Source organism: Lampetra fluviatilis, chromosome 6 (genome assembly GCF_964198595.1).
Source record: "Lampetra fluviatilis chromosome 6, kcLamFluv1.1, whole genome shotgun sequence".
Lineage (NCBI taxonomy): Eukaryota > Metazoa > Chordata > Hyperoartia > Petromyzontiformes > Petromyzontidae > Lampetra > Lampetra fluviatilis.
Window position 1 is genome coordinate 16,347,866 of NC_136280.1, and position 27,589 is coordinate 16,375,454.

The 27,589-nt window shown below is 45.2% G+C and overlaps 2 protein-coding genes and 1 pseudogene across 4 annotated transcripts in view; 2 read left to right on the top strand and 1 right to left on the bottom strand.

Annotated features, from left to right (window-relative positions):
* The window catches only part of LOC144933209 (voltage-dependent N-type calcium channel subunit alpha-1B-like), a 233,958-nt gene that overhangs the window by 189,138 nt on the left and 17,231 nt on the right, over nt 1–27,589 (top strand). The window lies entirely within an intron of this gene.
* Nucleotides 827–21,411, top strand: LOC144933207 (uncharacterized). Of its 3 annotated transcripts, none has more exons than XM_078857851.1 (9): nt 827–1,643; nt 3,276–3,389; nt 4,851–5,778; nt 7,798–7,916; nt 8,404–8,505; nt 10,224–10,444; nt 11,862–11,925; nt 17,232–17,294; nt 19,603–21,411. In XM_078857851.1, the coding sequence occupies exons 2-9, from the start codon at nt 3,297–3,299 to the stop codon at nt 19,843–19,845; spliced, it is 1,833 nt and encodes a 610-aa protein (XP_078713977.1). In that variant the 5' UTR covers nt 827–1,643; nt 3,276–3,296; the 3' UTR covers nt 19,846–21,411. The 3 variants fall into 3 exon arrangements, with proteins under 3 accessions (XP_078713977.1, XP_078713978.1, XP_078713979.1); XM_078857852.1 differs by having other exon boundaries at nt 7,801–7,916; XM_078857853.1 differs by lacking the exon at nt 8,404–8,505.
* Nucleotides 25,083–26,288, bottom strand: LOC144933208 (uncharacterized; annotated as a pseudogene).

Below are 27,589 nucleotides of genomic sequence, written 5' to 3' on the forward strand. Positions count from 1 at the left end.
CACTAAGGTCACCTTTTATTTATTCCATGAAAGAGCATTTTGCTTCTCCATGGGAGAATGGAGAAGCATACATTTTGTAAAAATTTTGAATGATTGTTATAAAAAAAAATTATTTTAATGGTTCTACCAGGGCTTTTCATTCTGTGAAATGAATTTGTGATTGTTATAATTGTACTCTCCATTTGGCTTCGTTCTCCTACAAAGTTTCAAGTATTTTTTTTTTAGTTATAATTAATTTTAATATTTCATAATTATAATAGAATTTCAATATAATATTCTGAACATCTACAGTTTTAGTTAGACGTTGAATATTTCAAGTGAATGTTATGCTAAATTTCAGCCTTCCAACGCCTCCTTTTTAATCCGTGTTTTATCCTGCAACATCAGAGTGCAGCGCCACATTAAATACGCACTACAATGACAATAGTTTAAAGCGATTTGAAGCATGTTTTATTTTCAAAATGGAATTATGGTTTTGGGGGGGGGGGCAGAGCTTTATGACATCTTATTTGAGGGGGGTCTGACTTTTTGTGACGCCGTGTGACGAGGGGGGTGGGGCAAAAATCGCCCAAAATCGCGTGACGTCACGGTTGAAACCCTCTGGCTACCATCAAAGGTTTGTACACGAAGCCATTCAGATATACAAACACAGACATAATTTCAACCGTGATGATGGGTACAAACTTAGTAATCATTGGAAAGATGTTATCAACCATGCAAAAAAGATTTAATTACACATATTTGGACCATCTTATCTGACAGGCACTATTTTACTTTACCGAGTGTTTACATCCCTAACGTTTAACAGTACTCTCTTTATTGTCAGCCAACACTGGTATAAACATAGGCACTTTCGTTCATTTTCTATTATGTACATCCACAGTGACTTGCGCACAAACATGTCGTTGACCACGAGTACCCCGTCCCTCTGTTAGCCCCGCCCCCCCCTCCCGATACGTTCCATTCATTGGCTACCACATTCTGATAAGCCCCTCCCCTCCCTCCCCCCTTAACTGGTACTTAAGAGCTTACACCTTGAATCCCTCCCTCACTTGATGCAGCAAATCTGGCTGTGACGGTCCCACCTGATGACGGAGACTTGTGTTGCCTCCGAAACGTCGTGATTTTTATTGTTTTATTTTTATTAATTTTAATTTAATTTTTCACCTACGTGACTTTACCGAAAGAACTAAGAGTATGAATCCTTGCAGTCACGAAAGCTTCAAATCTAGAATGGAATTGATATCCCAAGTTTTAGAATCGATGGTCGGCTGTCGATTCACCGCCCGATAACAAAAATCGAATCGATCAGGAAACCTCGCTGTACGGTAAACGAAACCGGGAATCGATTCGATTCCCGATTTCATTTGGATCGACTCGCAATCTTTATGATGCGGTTGGGAGGAGCGTGGATCCACAACGCAGCAGCCCCAGACCGCAGGGGGCCTCATCAGCGGGGCCGTGCGCGGCAAAGCCCCTTCCGCGAGCTCAACGTGAATCGTCCTCGACGTGAATCGTCCTCAAGTTGTTGTTGTTGTCGTCGTCGTGAATCGGGTGGCGGCGCGGACGAATCTGCCGTCACCAACGCGGCCGCCGCCTCAGCCACCTTGCCAGGCACGAGGAGGCCCTTCGTGGACCTCCCGGTAAACAGCGCCGCGTTGCCTTTCTCGCGTTCTCTCTCTCTCTGCACATGGCGTGCGGTGTCCGCTGCCGAGTGGAGCAGTCGGCTCCGGGTGGTTTGAGTCGGCGTCTCGGAGGGCCGCGAGCCGTAAAGTTTTGGCGCCAACATTTTTTTTATTTGAAAAGTGACGAGGGCGGAAATGATCACGCGTACACTGACACGTACGTTAACATAATGGGACCTATTTGCCAGTAGCAAAGTATTAACACAATAAGAAGAGGTTTTAACCTCTCTCTGGAGGTGTTAAGATGTTCAAACGCCAAATAGAAACCTTTGGCTATGAATGAAGTACTTCGTGAACCACACACGCTACTTGCCGTGAACATGCACACGAACCATGCTCTGATAATAATGTAACATGCATTGTCTTTGAAACTGATTATCCTGCAGCAGAGACCACCAGAGATCGCCAAAGGGCGAACAGTACAAAAAACAAAGCACAATCAGCGTTTATAGTTCGGGGTGAACGGCTACAAATTGGGACATTTTTTGTTTGCATGTTCACCACGAGTACTGTGTGTGGTTGATGCAGACTTGATTCCTTGCAAAAAGGTTTCTATTTTGGTGTTTGAACATCTTAACACCTCTTGCCAGAAAGGGTACAACTTATTCTTACTTTACAATGTATGTACGTTGAACTTATTTCACGCCGTACGTGGTCAACCGTGCTAATCTTGCGGTGCAAATAGCACTGTTGGCTAAGACTGCCCTCTGCACCGGAATTGTAAAATACCCAGTCCACAAGTATTTCTATTACGCATTTATTAAGTCACACGCCCACACCAGGAGTCTTTGACAACAGCCGCATTGGTTCAACACAAGACAAACTGGATGCGTTTCGATATTCAGTGTCTTGTCATGCTTCCATGGTGGTGAAACTGCCTAATGAACTTTATAGCAGTGATGTTGCTTCTAAATGTGGAGGGGAAACCCGGAGAAAAATCCACGCGACCACGGGGAGAGAGAGACATGCAAACTCCAAATACTGTATACAGGCGGTCAGGGTCGGGATCGAACTCACGACCTCCTGTATAGCAGGCGAGGTAGTTAACATCTCGCCACCACGGCGCTCCAAATGGCACCCATATCTCCCTGCCGGATATGGGTGCCAGTTCCTTGCAACACGGCATCGCAGTTTTCTGTGCGTATCAGCTGTTTGTGTGTCAAGGCTGTTAGGGTCGTGTGTCTATCAGGGCTGTGTGTGTGTCGGCCGTGTCTGTTACAGGGCTGTCTGTGTCATACCTGTGTTGGGGCTGTGTGTGTCAGGGCTGTTTGCGTGTCAGGCCTGTGTGTGTATTTGGGCTGTGTGTATGAGGGGCCGTATGCATCAGGGTTGGGTTTGTTTTAGGGCATGATATATCCAAATTCCAGATAGCACAGATATTACTATGCTCGGCTTTACATTTGGATGTAAAAAATACCAAGATAAGGTATTCAGTATGCAACCATACAGTAAAAAGGGATAGTGTATCCCTACTGGTTACTGCAGCTCTGAAACTATCACCCAGGAATTGTTTCCTCAGCAGATCCTGGCTTTCAATCCTGTTACCTTCAAATGTTGATAACATGTACTGTTTGGTTTCATCCCCCGCAGATTGATGTGGTGTAGGCAGGGATGAGCGAATCAAGTGGGAGTGTGCCGATGGAGAACGTGCCGCCATCTGAGACCCAGGGCCTGACCCCAGGCCAGGGGCACAAGCTACGAGATGTGAGTGAGGAATGCAAATGTCCTTGTATTTCATAACCACAGGATTTAATAACTCGCTAACTTAGGCAGCATTGGTTTTGTGGCACCGAGTGAGCATAGGGACACAATCTGCACTCATTATGCCTCACCATGGTACATGTAATTTTGACAAATAATATGCTGGCCAAAGAGTAATGAACTTGATTTTGGGGTTTTCAGTGACCAGACCGAATATACAAATTGAAAATTTGAGCATGGTGATGATATGTGAGGTCAAGAGATTGGGAAAAACTCCAGCCTAGAGAGACCGATTGAGGAGAGATGTCAAGTAGGAGAGTGGCGATGTGTGGTCAGCAAGATGGTTCAGGGTTTGGTGAGCACCTTCAGCCATTTGCTTATATGGGCATCATTCATTTCTGATGATATAAAAAAAATCCATTGAATTTCAAGTTCTCATGTGGGTCCAGCATTTGTATTTTGGCAATTTTCTTTTAAATACCATTTACCTGAAGTGTCTGGGTGACTCGAGTAGGTTTGAAAATTGGTTTTCAGCCACCCGCGATTAAACTTTTTTCATGTGGAGCGAGTTGATGGTCGAGCCCGGTCACCAATGACTGCACAACAATCATTACAATATATTCAGTTTTAAATAAATTTGGCAAAGTTCCGCCTCTTGATAATAATAAATAGCCTTTTCACTACACCTCCGCTTTTCCCTGCACCTCCGATTTCCCTCCACATCTCTGAATTCCCCCCCATCTCCTATTTCCTCCCGCACCTCTGATTTTCCCTCGCACCTCTGATTACCATGGTTGGCTACGTACAGTGTGAAAAAAGTTCAACATACATATATACATACATGTGGTGAACATATCTCTCGCAGGGCATGTGGTAAATTGCAGCACCCTTAGTGTGAATAAAATAAATGACTTGACAGGACTTCGTACAATTTCTGTGATCATCTTCCCGAGGCTGTTCTCCAACATGAGCTCATTGCAGCGTTCTGCAAAAGTTCTGAATGGATACTTTTGTCTCGTGACATGGCACAAACAGCACAATTGGTATACAATTGGGAAACGGACAACATTAGTTTTTTCCTTGTGAGAAGCAATTAGAAAATCCACACATTTTGGAAACGCTCGCGTCTGGAGAGACCTGTACATGAACCGATTGCTGTGCTGCCATCCTTTGGCCATCTTGCAATCGAGCAGGTTTGGGAGTTTCACAGGTCTGCATGATCCACCACATGCAAGCAGATTTGTATGCTGGATTACAGGAATGCACCACTCCTACATTTAAAATAGTGTAATATAACTTTGTGTGATTTCACCATTAAAACAATTACATCTGTGGAATATGCAATGTCGCAGCAATGCATAAAGTAGGATTGTGGTTAGAATTATAATTATCATAAGTGGTAAATGAAAACGGTAATATTTGAATATAATAAACATACCACATTCTGCGCCTTCTGATATACAGGGGATTCCTATGAGTCTCGGTACTCCTTTCCGTGGCACTCGGGAATTACCTCGCTCTCCACTTGCGACCCCTGGACAACCCACGCAGCAGAAGTTGGATTTCTCAGAAAACTCGGACGTGTCGAGGGATGTCAATGCTTTTGAGTGCGTAGCCGAAGAGCTCAACGATGGTAAAGTGGGAAAAAGGAAAGCGGTGGAGCATGAGGAGATGGTGAGTTCTAAGCGGCGCCTAATCAACTACCCTATGCCTGGAAACCTGCTGCACCCCGGCCGACAGATTCCACGGACGCCGGCACCAGGAATCCTGCCAGCGCTGCCGTCTCAGCTCTTTGGTTATGAAGAGTATGACATTGATCAACAAGGGCCAGTAGCTGGTCAAAGTGACTTGCTCATCATGCCTGCAAAACCTCAAACCACGCGGCCTGACAAACATAAAAATGGAAAAGAGAAAAAGCTTGAACCTATGAAAATAGTTAATAAGGTAGTTGAAAATTTAGTGAGCAACACGATTCCCACGGGAAGACAACTACCACGCACGCCGCCTACCGATGTCCCAAGCTCGGAGGAAATGCCTGCACTGCCTCTTGAGCAGACAGCTGCTCCTGGCGAGAGACAGAATAATTTGCCATCGCTGGCTGCTTGTGAAACCCACGAAAATCCGCCATTACAGTCCCAGGTGGAGCCAGGAAATCTGGCGACAGCAGAAGAGATGCACAAGCTGGATGGTGCCAACACGAGCAACGCAATCGCGGGTGAAATTATGGATGACAACCAACGTGGTGTGAACAACCAAGATGTAGAAAACACATTGCAGTTTGCTGAACAATGTTTAAACGTCTCTTTACCCAACCATGAGGTGGAAGATCAAACAACTGGGCAGATAAACACAAATGCTGAAACAAACATCAACTGCAGCATCCCTTTGAAAAGTAAGCATTATTATTGGATTGAAATTATCTTGGTTATTATGTTATGAACACAATTTTATCTATCCTTGAGGCCAATTTTGCATCAACATGTGCCTATGTTTACTAGAGGGCTGCATATGGAGAATGTAGACTGCAGTGCAAAGATCAGAATTTAAATTAGTTAAAAGCATTTGTAAATTGGGTAAACATTCAGTCAGCAGTGCAGACCCAGTCTGGACTTATCTTTCAAGTTGTTAACTTGTTAAATCCTTTATTTTAAGTTCACTTGCTTGCTTGCTTAGGACCATGCAAATCTTTCGGTCGTTTTTTAACCCACTTCCCGTGATCCAATCGAGCTGACATTTTCCACACAGACTCGTTGTGCGTGACAATTAATGTTCGTGAACATTTTTTTCCAAAATTTTACACTTTTTAGGACAAAAATATTATATTTAATTACCAATTGCTTAATGCTGCCATGCAATAATCTGACCCATAGGTGGCAGCCATCTCAAGCCAGAGGACGAGAGGACTCTAGCCGCCACGCATGTAAAGGATTTATAGTGAAAAATTTTGTTTTTACGGGTTATACTTGTTTTTATTCTATGGTTGTGTGCAATGTAACTATAGTTGTGTGCACATCAGTGGACGGCAATGAGTGATAGGCGGTAGGGTGGACCAGTGGTAACACTCGTATCTCGGAGGAAGCGAGGCCTGGGTTCACGCCTGACTCAGGGGACACCTCTATATGTGGAGTTTGTATGCTGTGTCCCCCTGTTCTGCATAGGTTTCCTCAGGGTTCTCCGATTTTCTCCCACAGCTAAAAACACACAATGTATTTATAATTATAAAGGCAATTTCTAATGTGTAAATATTTTGTGAATTGGACGCAATGTTTGATCTCGGAGGCACTGAGCCAGAGCTCAAAGCTCCTCATACGCCAGCCTGAACAGGTGAGGCTTGAGCTGTTGGCTAAAGATGGAGGGTGCCTGGATGGATGGGCCAGAGCACACATTGAAATTGGTACTACCTGAGGCAGCAAAACTTTAGTAGTACCGATGTATTTACATGGCTTTTAAGGGTGACTTATTTAATAACCCGCTCATTTCAAATGGTTATCGCGTAAATAAATGACGACCATTAAAGTCATATCAACAACAACCGCCATTCGCCGTACTAAGTGGCGGTGACGTCACCACGGCGCTTGTGCCAGGCTTTGTGCATGACCTCCTGCCCGCTGGCAGGAGGTCATGGGGAAGACCCAAGTGTCATGGGTCGACTGTCGACTGTCTGAGATGATTGGCTGATGCACTACCTGTGTCCCCCTACTGTGCCAACTTGCTGTGTTTTAGCCGCCCGGCGCTCCGCTCATTGTGTCACATCTGGTGTTACTGACAATTAAAATAGCTGGTCTTGGCTTATGGACTGAATGCAAAAAAAAATTGCTCATGGGATTACACAGCAGCAACATCGCCCCCCGACTGAAAAACACTTGGCAGGACCCTCCAAGGAAATAGTCTTGAGACTCGGTGAGACTTTCCTGGTTAAACAAGCGTAGTAGTAGTAATAATAATACAGTAGATCATCGAATATTCTGGGGGGGGGGGGGTGTCAGATTTTCAAAAATGCCGGCTAATCACTGATCATTATTTAACATAGATTGTTTTTGCATATTTTTGTATGACATGGTTTTAGGTGTTGTTTTTAGTGTTTTACATTTGTTTACTATATGAAATTGGCATAAATAAACATGCAAATATACACAAATATCCTATAAAAAGGTACTGTATTTACGGTACCGTACTTACCACTTCAATCCCGTTGACTCTGCATGGGGTGTTGTACGCACTACGTTCATGTTTCAACAACATGATTGTGTTTGACGATCGCCAGACTGGTTACAGCCTTGGGAGCGGTTTTGCTGGTTTTGCCGGATTGGCTTGGGACCGCCGGATAATGTTAGAAGCCTGATAATGGCACGCCGGATAATCGATGATCAACTGTAATAGCACTGTGATGTGTGCCTCGTGTGTATGCAAGCAGGGGGTGTTGCGGAAGTGGAATATATGTTGAAGGAACTGGGTGGCTACAAGCAGTGCACCCCAGACCTTGTCTTCCTGGAGCATAAACGCCATCTGGACCTCTTAAGCAAGCTGAAGGTGAGGGTAGTGCCCTTGTACTCGACATTATTTTATGCAGACTACCATAACTTCCCTTTATCGGGGAAAATTGTGGGCCAGTCTAGGATAAGTGAAATCCCCATACATCTTTGGACAGTGTTTGCCTTGTACAATGTATAATGTTGCCTGGAGTAAAGTCCATGAGAATGATGCATTGGGAGTGATCACAGTGGTTAATAAGAGTAATGTTGACCCAGTGAAGGATTTGCATAATATAATTATATGTCAGAAACAACTGGGCCTCCTGGTGAGAATTCTACCTAACTGCAACAATGGTATTTCTTATTTGCTTAAATATAAATTAGGAACTATGTAAGTCCTCCACATATTAACATGGAGACCTGTATGGCTATGCGATAGCATTTCCGAGCATCTGTTAATGTGCGATGGCTTTGTGTTCAATGGGCTATAGCGGCCTCGCATCCCTACAGTGAGTGTAAAGCGTTTGTGCATTGTGGCTGCGCAGGAGGAGCATCTTTTATTGGCACGGCAGCATAAGAAGTTGGCGGAGAATAAAGAATATGTTGTGGCCTCATTAGAAAAGGTGCAGCAGGACACAGATAAAATGGTGAGAACTTTGCACCAACCCTTGCACAGTCAGTTTGTTAAACCTCTTTTTTTGTACAGCTGATGTAGATGCAGAGCAACTACTACAATTTCACATTCAGGTGGTCAAGCCACATAACGGCGTCACGAGCAGCGGAGTGTATCGCTGTGATGTCTCCTTCATAGTTGTGGATTGGGCATTGCGTCGTTATATGTTGTACGGTCTGTTCCGGATGACCACAGTCGCACACTGGAGAGTTTTTAATTTTCCATTTATGCATCAGGTATCCGCATCTACTTCTGTGGTTTGTGCAGTGGATGCGGTTTAGGGTGGACCACGTGCTTTGTGGAAGATCAAACTCAGGGATCGTCTGTGTTGGGTCTTTCACAAGGTGTTCGTTTGTGAGTTCTTTTGAACTCAAATCAGCTCTCCAAGCTTCATCGGGGTTGATTTTTAAACCTCAATCACATTTACTGATATTCAGCACGCAACATATTTTTTGAGGATTTGCATGTCCAAAAACTGAGTGATTGCATAAACAAATTAAGCGGTGTTTTTTTTGTATATACTACACCACTGGACACTGGGTTAGATTGACATCTTTACAAAATGGCCAAAACGGTGGTGATTTTCTCCATTACTGGCAATAGAAACATTAACGTTTTTTTGTGACATACAACATTGAAAATATTTAATACTATTAGAATACTGTAACAATTTTCATATTCCATATAAAAGTACAAATGATAAGCCACTTGGTTGAGCTATTGTTTGTGCCCGGCAGGATAGGGATGGTTTAGTTTTATTTGTGTAATGACAGTGACACCTGCTGGCCTGGAAGGGGAAGTACGGGTACGGGCACTGTTGAAGTAACAACCAATCGGTGAAGGAGGTGGATCTGGGCCAAAGGTAACAGGTGGGGTTAGCCGAGATACTTCGGGAACCTGCTCGAAGGTTCCACGAGAGGGCGTGCCCAGAGGCGGGGCCTAGTCACGCCTGGGGGATATAAGGGGGAGCGGACCCAGATCTCGGGGCTTGTCCGTGGGGTCTGGGTCCTGGCCACGTCACTACTCGTCATCTCTCTCCGTCGTCCGACTACGTGGAAGATCGTCTGCGGGGTCTCCATCGCCGACATTGTCACGCCGCCAACCAACGGCGTAGCCAAGCGTAGACAAATGGGACCACGCCGAGTGATCGGCTGTGTGTAGTCGTAGAGACGTTTAGCATCTAAGAATATATCCGTGTGAAGAAGAACCAGTGTTGGCCCGTGTTGTGCCCGGTGTGATAAATAAAGAAGTGCCCTCTAGACGTGTCGCTCATTACATTTGTATATGTTGGGAGATTTTTTTTGTGTTTCCTATTGTGTTTTTGGATTGTTTGTTGTTGTAACGTTCTTACTCGTTCCTACTGGACATCTGTGAAAAATTACTTGATGGCTCATCGGATTCCTCCAGTATAAATAAATATTGTGATATATTTATAAATAATAAACAATGAAGTATATTTTTAAATGAGAACTATCGTGTGTATTTCTTTGAAAAAAAGTATTTGAAACTTCTCAAAACCAACATGAATGGCTAAAAACCTGTAATCCGGCTGACTAACGCAGTGGGTTATGAGACCACCGCCATGTTTCCATTGGGTTAGTGACACAACCATTGAACAAAAATGTAAAGATTAGAAGTCAGGGGTCAGCTCGTCATCATGCAGCATCTCTGTACTCTGTGAACTTTTGACAGACAGAGCACGTGATGAGCACCGTGAAGCAAGCCCTGGGCTCGGGTGGACATTCCATCGAGGACCCGGCGGACGCACTCGCTCTTCTGCCCTCGCTCGACATAGCACTGCTTCGGCGGCAGCAGCAATTGCAGGCCGCACGGGGAAAACAGCTGTCACTTGAAGTGGAGCGACGCACGGCTGAATTGCTCGCTGAGAAATCTCACCTGGAGCTGGCTATCAGGTACCGTCAGCCGTCTGGAGTTGAGGTGCCCATTGGAGCTCTTCACAACTCCCTGGGTCATGTGCCACAGTGACAGCATTACTTCTTTTGTGCACGATGAATGTCTTGTAAACAAAATCAAACTAGGAAGAAAAATCATGCATATGCCTGGATCCTGTTAAGCCTTCCAACATGCGTTTAACCTTGGAAGTATTTAATTAGCAATAGTAATCTGAGCGTTCACACCAGGTGCACAGGAAGCAGTATATCTGTAGGCCTCAATGAGACACCGGGGAGTGGCTGTTGGTGCGCCTTGGCTCCCATGGCTAGGTCTCCCAGACGGCCTTTTAGAGCACTTGATTGTGTGTGTGCTATCGCCTACAACACCAGGCACATCAGTATTTAAGAGCTCACAACCTGCTGATAACTCGGATAAAGTTTTGCTTTAATATATGGTGTTGTGTCCATCTGTCTGGTCCCTTTAAACGTGAAGAGTTGTGAGTTAAAATTCCAGTCTGCCATTGACTTGCATTGTTATTCTGTGGTCAATAAAATAGCTGCCACCTTTCAGGAAGTTGGCAGTGGTTTTGCTCTGGATGTACATTCTGCCATTTTTGGAATAGATAATTTTCACCTCAAAAAAGAACTCAAAGGATCGCGAGAAAAACACAAATAAACATCAGCAGACAGAACAACGGAGAGACGGACAAAATCAAACGGATGTAGAAATAAAGGCAAACGGAGACAAAGAGAGGGGGAGACAGAGTTTCACTGAGACGGACAAAGACAGAGAGAGGACGCACATAGTTAGGGAAACAAAGAGTCTTTGTGACACAAGGAGATATGCAAAGAGAGACATGGACAAAGACTGATACAGAGACCTCGTGAAAGACAGAGAAAGGTGGAGATAGAGAGAAACATCAAGAGGGAGACAGAGGGGCTAAGACAAGAAAGATGGACTCTTGCTTATTTTAAGAAGCATTTTTTTTAAATGCCGTGATTTTCATAACATCAAGTATTTGTGTTTTGGCTAAATCGTACAAAATCCTATTTGGTGCACCCCCATGATAAATGTAAATTCTAGAATGTACGATTATCTCCTAGCAATTGTTGGCAGTGCTGGGGTGTCGAATGCCACACTTGTTGCGCACCCTGCTTGTGGATGATGCAGGATACATTGCTACAGTACTCAGGTTTGTGTTGCAGGCAGCAGGACATAAGTCACCAGACAGTCTGTTTTCTCCGTGTGTTTTTGTCATTCTGTTTATACACAAGGTTGTCTTTCGTCACAATACTATACTGTATAAATGCACAGTGCATGACAGGTGCTACATGGCATGTTATTTTTTTTCTGCACGTTCTTTACTGCTCATGAGTTGATTTTCATGAGTTGGGAACATTGCATTTGCCGCTTCTTGATGTTGTTCTGCTTCTGCAGAGAGAAGCAGGAAGAATACCAAAAAGTGGTCATTGAAGCGTCCATGAAGCTCCAACAGGAAGAGGTGAATGTGCCTTTGTGGAGTTGGGCATCTATATGGGATGTTCTTTGTCCCTAATCACTACCTACTCAAACTTTTGCATGATATTTCGTAAATGTGTATTATTGTTAAATGGGTGCATTCGTGTGATCCAGTTCAGGATGGTGTACAAATGGTTTTCACCGATAAATTGTTCAAAACTCTGAAGTGTTATTCTCTCTGACAAAAGTTGTGCGACGTCTATTATCAATAATATATTTCCTGGTAAGAAGATGCTGTAAGCTTTCATATATTTCTTGTGTGTGGGCATATATTGAGATATAAACCATTTTCTCAAGGGTTTTTGTTATATATTATAAATATTTGTGTTTAGTTTGTTGTCCTCCCACACCTCCGATTAGCACGGTTGGCCACATACGGTGGGAAGGAAGTTTATCGTAAATACAGCAACGGGTTTTTTCGTGGCAGTGTCAAAAAATGTTTCCCAAAATTACCTATTTTAACTTTTATTTGTACCTACCATCCATACCCACGTGTATGTTGTAAACTGCATTGCCTTTTCCTTGATGTATCAGGTTTTTCAGCAGTTTGGATTTATAAAGTGGGGAAATGCAAAATCAGCTCAAGATGTTACACGGCAGGGGAACTTTAATGGCTGTCACAAGGACAACATGGAATGGATTAGAATGGTGTCAATGGAGATGTTATACTTACTTTTCATCCCCTTTGGGACATACGGCTAAAATGAGCTCTCGCCATCTGTTCCTGTCCTTTGCTGCATGCTGTGCCTCTCCCTATGAGAGTTTCATCTGGCCAAGCTCTTCGTTGACCGTTCTTCGCCAGGTGGTTTTTGGCCTCCTCAGTTTTCTTTTTCCCGGAGGCGTCCATCTCGGAGCAATTTTAGCGATGCGGTTCTATTCCATTCTTAGGACATGGCCTCGCCATCGCAGTCTTTGTTGTTTTATTTCCTTTGTGATATTCCGGCTTCGGGTCCTCAAATACAATTCACGATTGGATATTTTGTTCGGCCAAAATATACGACAGATATATCTGAGGCATCCATTGTGGAAGGCCTCAACCTTTTTCATGTCTGCTTTCACGACCCTCCAGCATTAAGAGCCATATAGCAGGATGGACTTGACATTGCTGTGGTGTATTTGGACTTTTGTTTTCAGATTGTACTGTTTGGTTAGCAGTTGACAGAAGGTGCCCCTAGCTTTTCCCAACCTTGCCTTGATATCTTTATGGGCCCCGCTGTCCTTGCTAATGAGGCTACCCAGGTAGGGGAAGTCGTCCACAAACTCCAGTGGGGTCACCGTTTCTAACAGCGGCTGTCGTGGGGGTGGCATTGATGCACATCACTTGAGTTTTGTTACTGTTTAGACCTGTTTGCTTGGCATAGTTATCAAGCCTATCAGTTTTTTTCCTGTAGGTTGGAGTGGTAGGTGGAAAGGACAGTGAGGTCATCGACAAAGTCTCTAGGTCCTCCAGCTGATTGAACAGGGTCCACTGGATGCCTCTGGATTTGTCTGATATGGTATTGCTCATGATCCAGTCTATGGTGAGGATCAAGAGGATGAGTGAGGTGATGCTCCCTTTTCTCAGTCCAGGCTCTACAGGGAACCACTTGGAGAGGGCGTTGCCCATGATTAACACTGCATTCAAAGTGTTCATAGAATTTTCCTATGATGGTTATGATCTTGGATGTAATTCTATAGGAGTACATTATCTTCCAAAGTGTATCCCTATGTACACTGTCGAAGGCTTTCTTTAAATCCATAAAGTTTATGAACAAAGGTGTGTTCCATTCTAAGCACTGCTCAATTATGTTTCGCAGTGCAAATATCTGGTGCATAATCCTCTTTCTCTTTTGCTCCTTTCCTGAGCCTGGTGTCAATGGCTGTCTCCATTCTGTTGAGGAGAACTCTGCAGAATATCTTGCTGGGAATGGATAGCAAGGTGATGCCTCGCCAGTTATTGCAATTTTTGAGGTTGTCTTTCTTTGCTATTTTAATGATGAGAACTTTAGTCCAGTCATCAGAGATGTTGTCTGTGGCCCAGATATTATGGAAGAGGTCGTTCAGAACCTTGGCAGCTCTGGGAATGTCTATTTTCAGAATCTCTGCATGGATTTAATCTATTGCACATGCCTTGCCACTTTTCAGAGATTTGATTGCGGCTCTAACCTCATGTCAGGAGGACTGGTGTCAATATCAAGGACATCATCTGTTGATGGAATGTGTTCGCTGACTTTCTCGGTCAGGGAGGTTTTTCCATTTGTAGCTAATGGGAGCAGATTGGTTGTAATTTTTGCCACTGAGATGCTTGGTGTTCTTGTAGACTGCTTCAGGTCTCCATTGTCTGCAGCCTTCTCAGCTTCACGAGCCAAGTTTTCAACAAAGGCCTTGTCTCTCTTGGCTATCCTGGCTTGTTTCTGGAGCCTTGGTGACTTGGAGTTTAGTAACTTTGTTTTCGATTGTTTTCGCTCTTCAATCTTTTGCCATGTGTCTGGTATTGTCCACTCTTTAGCCCCCTTCTGTTTGAAACCTAGGGCCCTTTGCGCTGTTTCAATGTAGGTGTTCTTGATATTATCCCATTTTCTGTTCATGTTTTGCTCGTCCTCCATTTCAGTGGTGGCATTTATAGCACTAAAGGGTTCTTTAGCACCATGACAAACTCTTTGTTCTTCTTCGGGCACTTGAGTTTTGCATTGTCCAGTTGTTTCCGGCGCTGTCCTTGTGGTATGGCCCTCTTGAGCTTGATGGTGGCAGTGACAAGGTAGTGGTCGCGATAGGCATCTGCACCACGTTATGTTCTAACATCCTGGAGAGTGACCTGCGCCACTTGCTACTGATACTAATTTGGTCAATCTGGTTGGTGGGCCTACTGTCAGGAGTTTTTATATAGTGAGGAAAAATTTACCGTTAAACATCTGTATGTTGTATAGGATCACGCTTAAGAATATAAATATAACCATCATAGGCACAGGGGAAAAGAGATAGGTGTGGTACGTGGGGCAAGAACACATGGAATATTTAAGAAAATTTAGGGCAATCTTTGTAGACTGAGGACAGTAGTTGATCCATATTGGATTTGAAAACATTTAAGAGATCTGTGATTTGGATAAAAGTGGTTGCATTTATTGGTATGGATAACAAGTCTGGCATTGGCTTCATCATCAGGAGTTTAGGCAGACTAGAGAACTCAGTCCTCAGTCACGCATGGTGTCTGTTCTCATGCACAGGGACCACTCCGCCCAATCTGCATCACAATCGGCTCCGACTCGTTACAAGGATGAGCACAGCGGGGGATAGAATACACTATGTAACACAATTTTTGTTCCTGGGTAGTAAGTGTGATTTCCTAATTGCTAATGCCTAAAACGTATAGAAAATGGCTATTATTCCCCACAAACTTTGCTTTTGTGACCAGGACAGTGATATTTAGAAATGTACCTATTTTCAATGAGAAAACAGGCGTATTTGTGTATTTTCGTTCACATAAAAGTCAGAAAAAAACAACATGGGGGTCCACCAGTGGCTCCCACATGACGTTGTTCCTCCCCACAGAGAACTCGGTCCGCTGTGGCCAGTCGAGCCTGTGGTAGTGCACCTTGGTGCCCCTGCTGTCCCAAAGGCAAAGATAGCAGGGAAACTTGGTAAAAACGCCTTGGAGACCCATCAGGAATGCCACCATTTAGACGTTTCCGATGACCTCCCAGCCGTACTCATCATACTTCAAGGCATCCAGCAAGGTCTTGATGCTGTTGTAATCCTCTTTGAGGTGCACTGAGTGAGCCAGGAGAAGAAACGGGTACTTGTTACCGTTATGGAGCAGCATGGCTTTGAGGCTCCTGGATGACCTGTCAATGAAGAGGCGCCACTCATCCTGGTTACAGGCGATTCCGATAACATTTCAATAACATTGAAAATTGTAAAACATTTATAAATTAAAAACTTTTACCAATTTTTTTTTTTTTACAAATTTTATAACAAAATTCCGAGAACAATTGTCCAACTTACCTTCCAAAGTTTTTTTTGCATTGTTCGCAGGTGAAATGAGGTGCCCAGGGTTTGTCTTGATCTCCGACAGGCATGCCGAAATATGCCTTGTAAGCCCTGTACATCTTAGCAGATGCTTCCACAGAGTATTTTTTCGCTCTTGTCTTGATAAATTGGCCGCAGACATAGCAAAATGCGTCTGCCGGATGCTTGCAGCCTCTTGATGTCATCTCAGAAAAATGCAGATATGTATCCACTTAGGCAGCAGGAACTAAACTCAACTGGTGGGCTTAAGGCCCCTGTATTTATACTACTATTTATATTACTGGATAGTTCTACAATGTTCTAGACGTTACTCCAAGTTTACTCAGCACTGAATCTATCTGGAATGTTCTGTAAAATAGGTAAATTTCTAAATATCACTATCCTAGTCACAAAAGCAAAGTTTGTGGGGAATAATAGCCATTTTCTGTACTGTTAAGGCATAAGCATTAGGAAATAACACTACCCAGGAACAAAAAATGTATACAAATTGGTTACACATTGATTTACAGGGTGTTGCAAAAAGATGGACCCAATTTCAAAGCAGTGTTTCACGATGGCAACATGCTACAATTACACAAAAAGTTACAACCGGTTTAATGAGTTAGCAAGTTTTACTAACCATTTTATAAATGCTCTATGTGCCCTCCACCTGCTGTACGGACAACATCGAGACGATAGTTGAATTCGTCCCAAAAGCCTCTCAAAGTGTCTCCTTCCACTGAAGTCACCGCTGCCGTGATTCTGTTTTTGAGGTCATCCAGATTCGTCGCTAACGGTGGCACAAAAACACGGTCTTTGAAGTATCCCCACAAGAGAAAGTCGCAGGGTGTGATGTCTGGGGATCGTGGGGGCCAAGAGTGTAGCACCAAGTCTTGGGATCCCGTGCGACCTATCCAACGTTAAGGCAGTGTGTCTCGCGAATGACTGAGGCTAGGGGCTGTTTGTGCGCTGGGAGAGGCATCTAGTGGTAATCATTTGAAACTCTATGCCCCGCCATTTCAAGTGGTAAGAGTTTCATTCATGGGCGGTTCGTGGTTGCAGAGATGGCGATTTCAAATCGGGTCCATCTTTATGAAACATCCTGTATATCTATGAAAATACCTTTAAAAAAAGATAATTTAACTTTTAGGACCACTAAGCTTGAATCCATTATACCAATGTCCACGTGATTTGTAGTGAGATTTATTACACCATGTCCCTTGTCCCTCAATATCCCTGCACTTTATAACTTTCTGCCATGCCACAATGTGACCCTTCATTGTTGCTTGTGGACGTACATCACAGGGAGAGGTGAAGAAGTTGCAAGCTATTCTGGAAAGACACAAGCAAAGTGTTAAGGCTACAAAGGTCAGTGTTCAACCATTCCATGACTACAACCACTCGGCCCCCTTTCAAGTACAGTCTGAGCATGCGAGTGAGTGACTGTGGTGTGCTTATGGTTTTCTAATCATTGAACAGTTGAGGCCTTGGTGTTATGAATTTGATCACTCGTGTTCAGTCTCAACTATTAAGATGCACAGTTTCGTATTTAATTGTTCATTAAATCAACATTTATTTCTGAGTTTCTAAATCTAGGAACGGGTATGTTTATGAGTCCGTATTTGAAGTAAAATGTTATGAAAGATGCAAAGCAATATTTGCACATTTAACCAGCCGCAAATATCTGTACAAGGCACGCAGTCTTGATTTTGCAGATGCACAATTATGTTTTTGCATATGCACAATTATGTTTTTGCATATGCACAATTATGTTTGTGCATATGCACATTTATGGTTTTGAATACGCACAATTATATGTTAGCATATGCAAAATTATGTTGTTGCGTATGCACAATTATGGTTTTGCATATGCACAATTATGTTTAGCATATGCATAATTATGTCTTTGCATATGTACAATCATGTTTTTGCATATGCACAATTATGTTTTTGCATATGCACAATTATGTTTTTGCATATGCACAACTATGTTTTTGCATATGTGCAATTATGTTTTGCATATGCACAATTATGTTTTTTGCATATGCACACTTGTGTTTCTCATATGAACAATGATGTTTTTGCATATGCACAGTTATGTTTGTGCATATGCGCATTTATGTTTTTGCATCTGCACAATTATGTTTTTGCATATGCACAATTACGTTTTTGCTTATGCATAATTATGTTTTTTGCGTATGCTTAATTATGTTTTTGGATATGCGCAATTATCTTTTTGCATATGCACAATTATGTGTTTGCATATGCACACTTATGTTTTGCATATGCACAATTATGTTTTGCATATGCACAATTATGTTTTTGCATATGCACAATTATGTTTTTGCATACGCACAAAGGCTGTGCTTTTTACACATTTGGTGTCTTTGAAGCTGCTGAGTTCGTTAAATTAGTCCAATGGTTATGATTGGAGTGGCTGTATAAGTGTTACATTAAATCGGTTCATTAAAACGCATTTAAATGACTGGGCAAATGTTTAAGGTTTGAAAGTTTAGTCATGTTTTTAAAATCACACTCAAATGTATGTATTTTGGGGCTTTGGCATGTTGATTGCTTTTTAGCACTTAGTGTTGTATGGGGAGGCCTCCAGCTTGGAGTTGGAGGCTCTCCTGCTAAACCTGGAGCATGCTACTGAGAGGTCGGGGCTTACCATTAGCCCCACCCAAACTAAGCATCTCCCTGGGTATTTTGTGTCATCAAACACTCCACTCCCTCAACTGCCCGCATGAGTAATGGGGCAGTTGTGAAGAGAGTGGAGACCAGCTGCATAACACTGGAGAAGCTACCTGGCCTGTCTGCTCCACATGAAGCTTCGGGTATTCTCAACCACAGTTATGCCTTCCCTTTTCTGTGCTTGCAAAATGTGGACTCTAATGGAACGTGTGAGCTGGTTTAACCAGGCTGAATTGTGCGAGGAGCTCACAAATCCTTGAAATATCTGTGTCCAGATATTTTAAGGATTTGTGGGTTATGTAGCCCATATTCCCAGCCACTGCATGCCAAAACAGCTTCTATTTGGCTGGATAGAGGGGGCTAAACGGCCGTGGCACAGGCTAGAGAGGGGATAGTAGAGGATATGGAGCTGAACAGACTTGCCGTAGTCTGGTACCAGCAGTGCAAAGATCGGCCAGTATGGAGGAGGCTCACAAGGGACACCATTGAGCAGTTGGCAACAGTTGACCGCCAACAACAGTGGAGGGCAGACGAGTGATGTTCACAACAACAAGCAGAGCGTCGGGCGGTTAAAATGCAGCAAGTTGGCATAGTAGGGGGCACAGGTGATGCATTTGCCAGTCTTCTCAGTCAGTCTACCTATGGCACCTGGGTTTGTCCTGTGACCTGCCAGCGAGCCTTCGATATTCTACATGGCCTCAAAGTGTACCTAACCTGGCAGAAGCGTCGTGGTGACATCACTGCCACTTCGTGGCGAATCTTGTTTATATGTTGTTGTGATCTGCAGTGTGGTGGCTGAACAGTGTCAATGAGACCAAGCAGTCATTCTCTGGCAGTGGAGTTGAGCACCACTCCACTGCTCATTTGGACAGGAACACACTTTGTCCCAACTCTGTTTGCGAGTACGATCACGCAAGTAACTGTAATCAAGATTTCTTCCATTCGGCGTACGTAATTGTAATTTTACCGTGTCCATTGACAGTTGAAGACATCGGAGCTGCATCGAGCGTTGCAGGAGGATTTGAGCCAGAGCGAGGTTGGGGTGCACGAAGCAGCGGTGCCAGAGCGACACCCAGAGCAGCAACGAGCCAAGGCCCGGCTGCGCCGACTGAAACAGCGCAAGGAGTGCGCAGAGCGTAGGCAAAAAATGATTAATGACATGCTTGCAAAACCACTAAGTCTGACGTATAACCACCACCAACCTCGTTTAACTTTGCCTATATAGAAGCATGTTTTTGTTCCCACACAACATTCACAACTTCTCCATCCTCTTACACCTTGATCTTGTTTCATGCTGGTTTCTGTCTCCATTACCTAAGAGTCAAATTTGAGATGTCCTGTCTTGAGATATTGTTGCTCTTTGGGAAGTCGGTGAGTGTTAAAGATGTCACAAGTGACCCACGTACACGCACCCTCCTCAGTCATTTACCTCCTTACTCAACAGACTACTCTTGGGATCCTTATTTTCCAGTCTAGGTATCCCTCGTTTTTACGAACGTTCGGTTTTGCGAAATGTGGCATGAACGCGATTGGCAAATTATGGACACATTTCAATTCACAAAATTGAATTTCCGCGTCAATGAATTGTCACGCGCCATGAGATCAAACACAAAGCACCCGGGAGGCTGCGTCATGCCCATCCGTTACAGCGTCACGGTATCCCTGCAGTGCGACAGCAATGCCTCCACATCACCTTGCCAGTCATTCCAACATGTAGCAGATCTTTTCGCGAGTTCCCTGAAAAGGTAATTTTTTTTTTTTCATTAATGTTCTTTATGATTTTTGTATTGTAAAAGGTGATGTAGGTGTGTATTTTTAGGGTAAGAGTAGCGTTGGGATGACTGAAACACATCCATAATTTATGTATTGGAAAAATCCATTCCTGTTTACGAGATTTTTGTTCTCCGTGTTGCCTTTTGAGGGAATGCTTCGTGATGATGTTGCAGTTCAGACATCGGTGTCTTGAGACGGAGACATGAACATTTTACCCGAGTCAAAATGAGGATGGACTCTCGTGATTTGGTTGCTCTTTGGAAAGTCTCGAGTATGAAATGTGTCATGTTCCTTGCACACAACCAGGCAGCATGTTCACTCATTTACTTCCTTGCTCAGCAGACTGCGCTCATCACCTTCATTTCCAATACCTGCTGCATTGTTCCCACGTTTTTGCATTTTTCTTCCAAATTATGTTGCAGTTGTGATATCAGCGTTGTGCTTTGAGACAGATGTACATCCAGCAAGCAGTATTACACCAATTCAGATGTTTTCACTACCCTAGAAAATTGTCAGAATTATGAGATTACTTTTTTAATAAGCATCTAATAAACACATCTGGGGACAACTCTGTATCTGTACCGTACCCCTGTTCATATGACGTCTCCTAAAAATGTTTAGTTCTCAAGTGAAATAATCCGCTTGAGTTGAAAACCCAAATGCGAGAATCAGTCTGCCTGGGTTCAACCCTGGATCTGGGCTCTGACTATTATCCTACTAAGACAACCTCCTTGTCTCACACAAATTAGTCTTGTTTAGACAATATTAGGCTCCGTTGACTTTCTCTACGAACTGAATTCACGTAGTACGCCAAGTGTAAGCCTTTAATAGAAAATGTATTTTTAGATGCGGGTTTGTGTTTTCACACCATTCTGAATGCCATGACATGAATCTAGACTTGGTCCGTTCGCTTACTGAAAGGAGGCTCAAGAGATGCGTGTACATTTGTTTGAAGTGCAGAATTAGCAATTTGTACGGCAGATGAGTTTATGAGGGTGATAGTACGTGATGGATATGATGATGCGTGAAATAAACGATTAAATTGACAATGAGTGGCTAATGATGAATTGAGTGATGATGGATGGTCTGGGGAGATGGACGGAGTTAGTGGTGGGGAAGGGAGGGGGAAGGAGAGTTGGGGTAAGCGAAGGACAATCAGTGAGTGAGTTCTAAGGGGAGAATGAAACAGCGAGCGGGGCTGATTGTTTTACAAGTAGGGGCAGCTTATTCGTCTACAATCACTGCCGTTCTGAGATCCAGCGCTACATCTTGATGCGTGGAATTGCACGACGATGTGACGTTCCGTGCAGAATACCACTGAAACAACTTGCGCGTTGCACAGAGCGAATGTGTGAGCGGGATTTTCAGAGGTAACTGCAGTCATCCCAGGCTAGAAGGAGCTCCCTGTGATCACACATCGGTTACCAGAGAAGTTACTCATTGGCCTGTAACGGTGCAGTGCGATCATCGATGTTCCGAGTTTCCAGGAAACTGCCCACCACTAAGAGGAGTGGCAGCTTCGTGAGCGCATTGCCCGTCCACGCGGTGACCCTTGGGGTTTGTAGGACGGCGACTGCACCCTCATCCCACTCCTTAGGCCAGTGGTTCTCAACCCGGGGATCCGCAGCAATGTCCCAGGCGGTAGGGGAGATGATTTATAAATGTGTGAAATTCTATCATACGTAAGAGTCATCGGTGAATTATCACGTAGGAATCTACCAATATAAAATAATAACATTGTAATGCATATGGTAACCTAAACAAAGTGGTTTCCAAGAGAGCAGAACGTCCGTTGATTGTTTTTATTCGCTTGCAGTTACTTGCGAGTTAGGATATACCTCACAAAATGGCCAATTGGTTAAAATATTCATGTTCATTATTCATACATTTATTTCTCAAAACCATATTTGGTCAGGCAAGAGGGTGCACTCGGTTGGAACAAGGTTCAAGAAGGGGTAGTACAGTAGCCGAACAAGGTTGAACCACTGGGCGAGGCATTCACAGGCTGGAGGTGCTGATGGCAAGTGTTGAATGTGAGGGCTCTCCAATGCAGCAACACATTTAATTTGGTTATCTTAAGCCAATAGTATCGCCAGCTGTGTGTAGGCATACTTTTACATAGTTCATTGGCAAGTTAAATAGTGTCATCGTCCGCAGATGAAAACTCCGGCAGCAATCTTAACCGAAAAAACCTGAGAATATGAATCATTGCAGTCACGAAAGCTTCAAATCTAGAAGCAATCTTAAAATAAATTAAGGAAGAACTATTGAATGAATATGTAAATTCACGCAATTTCCATAACATGTTAAACTTCTTTCTCACCGTACGTAGCCAGACGTGCGGGTAAGGACAACTAAACACAAAAGCGTTTCTAAAGAAATTCGTTTTCAATGTAGATTTGAAAGTGCATAGCTCCAGTGGCATCCTAATATCGGAAGGAAGAGCGTTCCAGACGGCTGTAGAAGTGCATCCGAAAGCTCGCGATGCAGGAATCGTCTTTGTTCGATGGCCAGCCAAAATTATCTGCTGCGAGGATGATCGGAGTTCGCGTGATGATGGTTTATGCTTCTTGACGAGATCAGCAGCAAGGTGTTGTGGTTCATGAGTGGCAAGCACGTCGTGTGTGTAATGAGAGCGACCTCGTCACAAATTCGTTGGGCAACCGGAAGGCGATGCAGCTCGGCAAGACACTGATCTCAAACGATCTTATCTGCTGTCACCACACATGCCGGGATATTTCACAATACCGACCACTGGTCTCAAACAATTTTATTGAACAAATGTGCCGATATGATCTTAATAATCATGCGGCTATCAGCCTCGGTTCGTGCATCTACAAAATATCAACCAACAATGCAACTCTGATACATTAGAGAACAAACCGACTAAACAAGCAGACTTCATGAAATCATTATCAACATCAGGCCACCTCCAATCAAATAACAGTACAATGTGTACGGAAAATATATTTCTCAAGCTGTCATAGATTTATACCACAAGGCATTAGATTATATGTCCTGTACACCATCCGCAGTAGCGAGTCTAAAACAACGAGGAATGAAAACAATCTGTGACTGAAGAACACGAAGAGTGAAGGTAACGCCGCATCACCATCGGGGTAACGGAATCATCAGAGAGAATATCAACCCGAAACACATTTACATTTCGCTGATTACATTGTCCTGTTTTTCATGTAACTAAAGTAGATTTTACATTTTATCAAAGATTTTATCGAGCATTGCAAAGCCAGGAATAGCTAAATTGACAGTTTAATTAAGTCTTTAAGAGAACATGTGAACACAAACGGTACTAAAATTGAGTACGTTGATGAATTTAACCATTAGGGTCAAACAATCTCATTTGTATGAAAGACGAGAACGACAAATCCTACAATTATCTACAGATGTTATACAATGTTTTGGTTCTTTCGGTAAAGTCACGTAGGTAGAAATACTAATTTATTTTATTTAAAATTGTATTCTATTTCTTCCTACGTGACTTTACCGAAAGAACCAAAGAGTATGGATTCCTGCAGTCACGAAAGCTTCAAATCAAGATTATACAATGTAGTTTGGTCTATAAAAGAAAAGTGCCTTCAATGAAAAGAACTTGCACAGATGGTGCCCCTTTTAATTTACAGATGCCATTCACATATTTCTATCTAAACCACGAGCGGTCAAAGTTGACCCGTAGAGATGACGAGATGAACCCAAAGCATCCGGAGGCCACGACGCGACGGCTGCAAGGAAAGCGCGGAACGGAATCAACTCGGGGGAGGCGTTTGCCCCCCCAGTGTGGAATCACAGAGCGACAGCCGCCGTCGAATGTGAACCTCCAGTCCGCAGTTGAAGACGATGCGGAGGTTCACTCAGCGAGAGGCACGCGCAGTCGCGTGGACGCGTCCGCGTTCTCTTCTTCTGCTGCTGCTGCTTCGTTCGTGTGGCTGCTGATGCAGGTGCACATCAGACGACTATGAAGTCACATCCAGGTGGGCAAGCCCAGATCACCGCGTGAGAAGCAGTGGTAGTGAGTGTATCGCTGTGATGTCTCCGTCGTGTTTGTGGACAGGGCATTGCGTCGTTACACGTTGCACGGTCTGTTCTGGATGGCCACAGTCGCAGGCTACTGGAGAGTTTCTAATTTAACATTTGTGCATCAGGGTATCCGCATCTACTGCCGTGGTTTGTGCAGTGGATGCGGTTTGGGGTGGACCGTGAGCAGCTTCGTGGAAGACCAAACGCAGCGATCTTCTGCGTTGGGTCTTTCACAACAAGCTGTTTTATGCATTGGTTTTTTTTTCCGGTAAAGACACGTATGTAGAAATAAAATAATATTTAAATAAATTAAAATAAATCACGACGTTTCGAACGCAACACAAGCGCTCATCGTCAGGTGGAAATGGGGTGAAACATATAGCGAGGGAACACACAGGGGGACACCACGTACACAGCACACAGAGAACGGCAAACTGCACAAAAGCAAATGCAACAAGAAGATGGGAGACGAGAAACTCAACAGACCTTGGAACCATCACGTGATGCAAACCAGTCGTCCAACAACACAGTTAGACACTAACCTGGTTGACCACGTATTTTAAAAGACTGATACATCTCTCGTGTTCATCATCTGGGCTGAACATGCCGACGTAAAAACAGAGGAGAGGGACTCGTGAACAGACACGAGGTACATACACAAAGAAGACACACAGGGAAAGATATTCCTGGGCAGTCCAGAGGGACAACCAGAGCAACAGCACACCAAGAGACATGCGCACACATGCAGAGGCACACACAGCGAGCTGTTTGTTTGAATGACGGCGTTCGCTCGAGTGAAGTTGCGACCAGTGAACACAACTCGAAGGCGCCCCCCACGTGCACGAGAGACGCCGCCTTGGAGTGACATCGCCGCCGCCGCCGCCGCTGCTGCTGCTGCCGATCCGAGCTCACTTTCTCCCCGAGGAGGCTCTGGAGTTGCTGATGAAGCGGGAGAGCTGCCCCACGCCCTCCAGGAGGCCCTCTCCGGTGCGGGCGCAGCAGCCCTGCACCAGCCACTCGCGCCCGTGCCGCGTGCGCGCCTTCACCGCCTGCATCGCCTCCGCCACCTCCGCGGTGCCCGCTGCCCGCGGGAGGTCCTGCTTGTTGGCGAGGAGCACGAAGGGCACCCGCGTCATCTCGGGGCTGTCCAGGATGGCGTCCAGCTCCTCGAGAGCCTCCGGGAAGCGCTCCCGGTCCGCGCTGTCCAGCACGAAGAGGAGCCCGTCCGCGTTCTGGAAGTAGTGCCTCCAGAGAGCGCGGATCTTCTGCTGGCCGCCCACGTCCCACACGGTGAAGGTGACGTTCCTGATGGGCTGCACGGTCTCCACGTTGAAGCCGATGGTCGGGATGGTCACCACGGATTCGTCGAGCTTGAGCTTGTACAGGATGCTGGTTTTCCCGGCCGCGTCCAAACCCAGCAGCAGCACGCGCGCTTGCTGAGTGAACATTCCGTCCAGCAGCGACGCCACTCGCGACGCAAGGAGGCCCATTGTCACCGCTCGGCTCGGGCTGCGGCTCGGATCGTCGTGCAGACAACTCCCCCGGGCGAGCTCACGCGGGCACCTGCACGCGACGCGCTCCCAGCAGCAGCAGCAGCCCCTCGGCACCACGTGCAGGACGAGCTCGACGAAGACGGATCTCGTGCTGAGCTCGCGTGGGGGATGTCCGAATCGTCCCTTGCGATGACTGCCGCGGTCTGACTCGTCACTGCCGCGTTTATATCGGCGGCGGGGGCGGTGGAGGCGAGAGACGGCGGTGACATGGCCCCTGGTGAGCTGGAGGTTCGTGCGTAGGCGCCACTGTCACGTGACGGCCCTTCCCGGCGCTCACCGCGGGGCCACGGCGGCGACTTGTGCATCACGCGGCGGCGCCTCCTCCTCCTCCTGGCGCCGCCCGCGCGGAGCCCCCAGGGCGGCGGTGGCGGTGACGGAGCCCCCAGGGCGCGGGGGGGGCGACCCGCAGCTGCCCCCCCCCTCACCCCTCTCGTGTCGCTCGGCCTCGCCCGCGATCAACACGCGTGGCCACGTACGGTGCGGAAGAAGTTCAACTTACACACACAGATACACACAGATACACACACAGTTACACACACAGATACATACAACATAATACTACATACATACACGGGTACATCGATATAATCACAGTTACATACACACATACATAGACACATACATACACAGTTACATACATACAACATAATACAACATACATACACTGGTACACAGATACATACACAGTTACACACAGATACATACACAGATACATACACAGATACATACACACATACAACATACATACACGGGTACATCGATATAATCACAGTTACATACACAGATGCATACACAGCTACATACAGACACAGTTACACACTACACGTGTTTTGGGTTAAATCGCGTAAATTTAAATGTGTCGTTAAACCCGCCACCACCCGACACAGCCAACTAGGAAGGGGTTTGTCACGTCAACAGAACGTGGCCAATTCGTCACTAGCACCGCACTAACCGGTTGTGTGCTGGAGAGCAAATCCACAACATTCACAACGACCTTACAGACTAGCACACACACAACACGACGCACAATACGCGCAGCTGCCATGCCCGGGTAACAAACACAACAACGACGACGACGACGACAAGCGACACGCGAGGCGTCACTCTGGATTATAAGTGACACGCGTTAACCAATTCGTGTTGAGTGCTTTAGATGATTATTTTATTCTTTTTCTCGCGCAAGTCCAGACTTGCTGTGGTCTCGCCTGCGCCGCCTGTGGCGTGCGTGCACCTTGGACTCGCCGTGTCCGCGTGCTGCGCTGACGCTCCCCACGCACATTCGACATTTCTCCTGCACGGGATCCATGCGCTGTAGCCCGTGCCCGCTGTCAACGTCTGCCCTAGGAGGGGGGGGGGCGCAGTGAAGAGGTGGGAGTTGGAGGGCGATCCTAAATTAGCACCTCGGATTAGCTACGTACGGTGCGGAAGAAGTTCAGCACGCAGGCCAGTACAGTGCTGACATGAGGCAATGGCAGAGGTGGTGGTGGTCTCGCGTTGTCTGTCGAGGTTGAAGGTTTTTTGTTGAAGTCGCTGGGAGCTCTCAGAGGCAGGGGACTCGGGGGCCGTCCATAAATGACGTCACGCACCTAGGGGGTCAGACATTTGTGA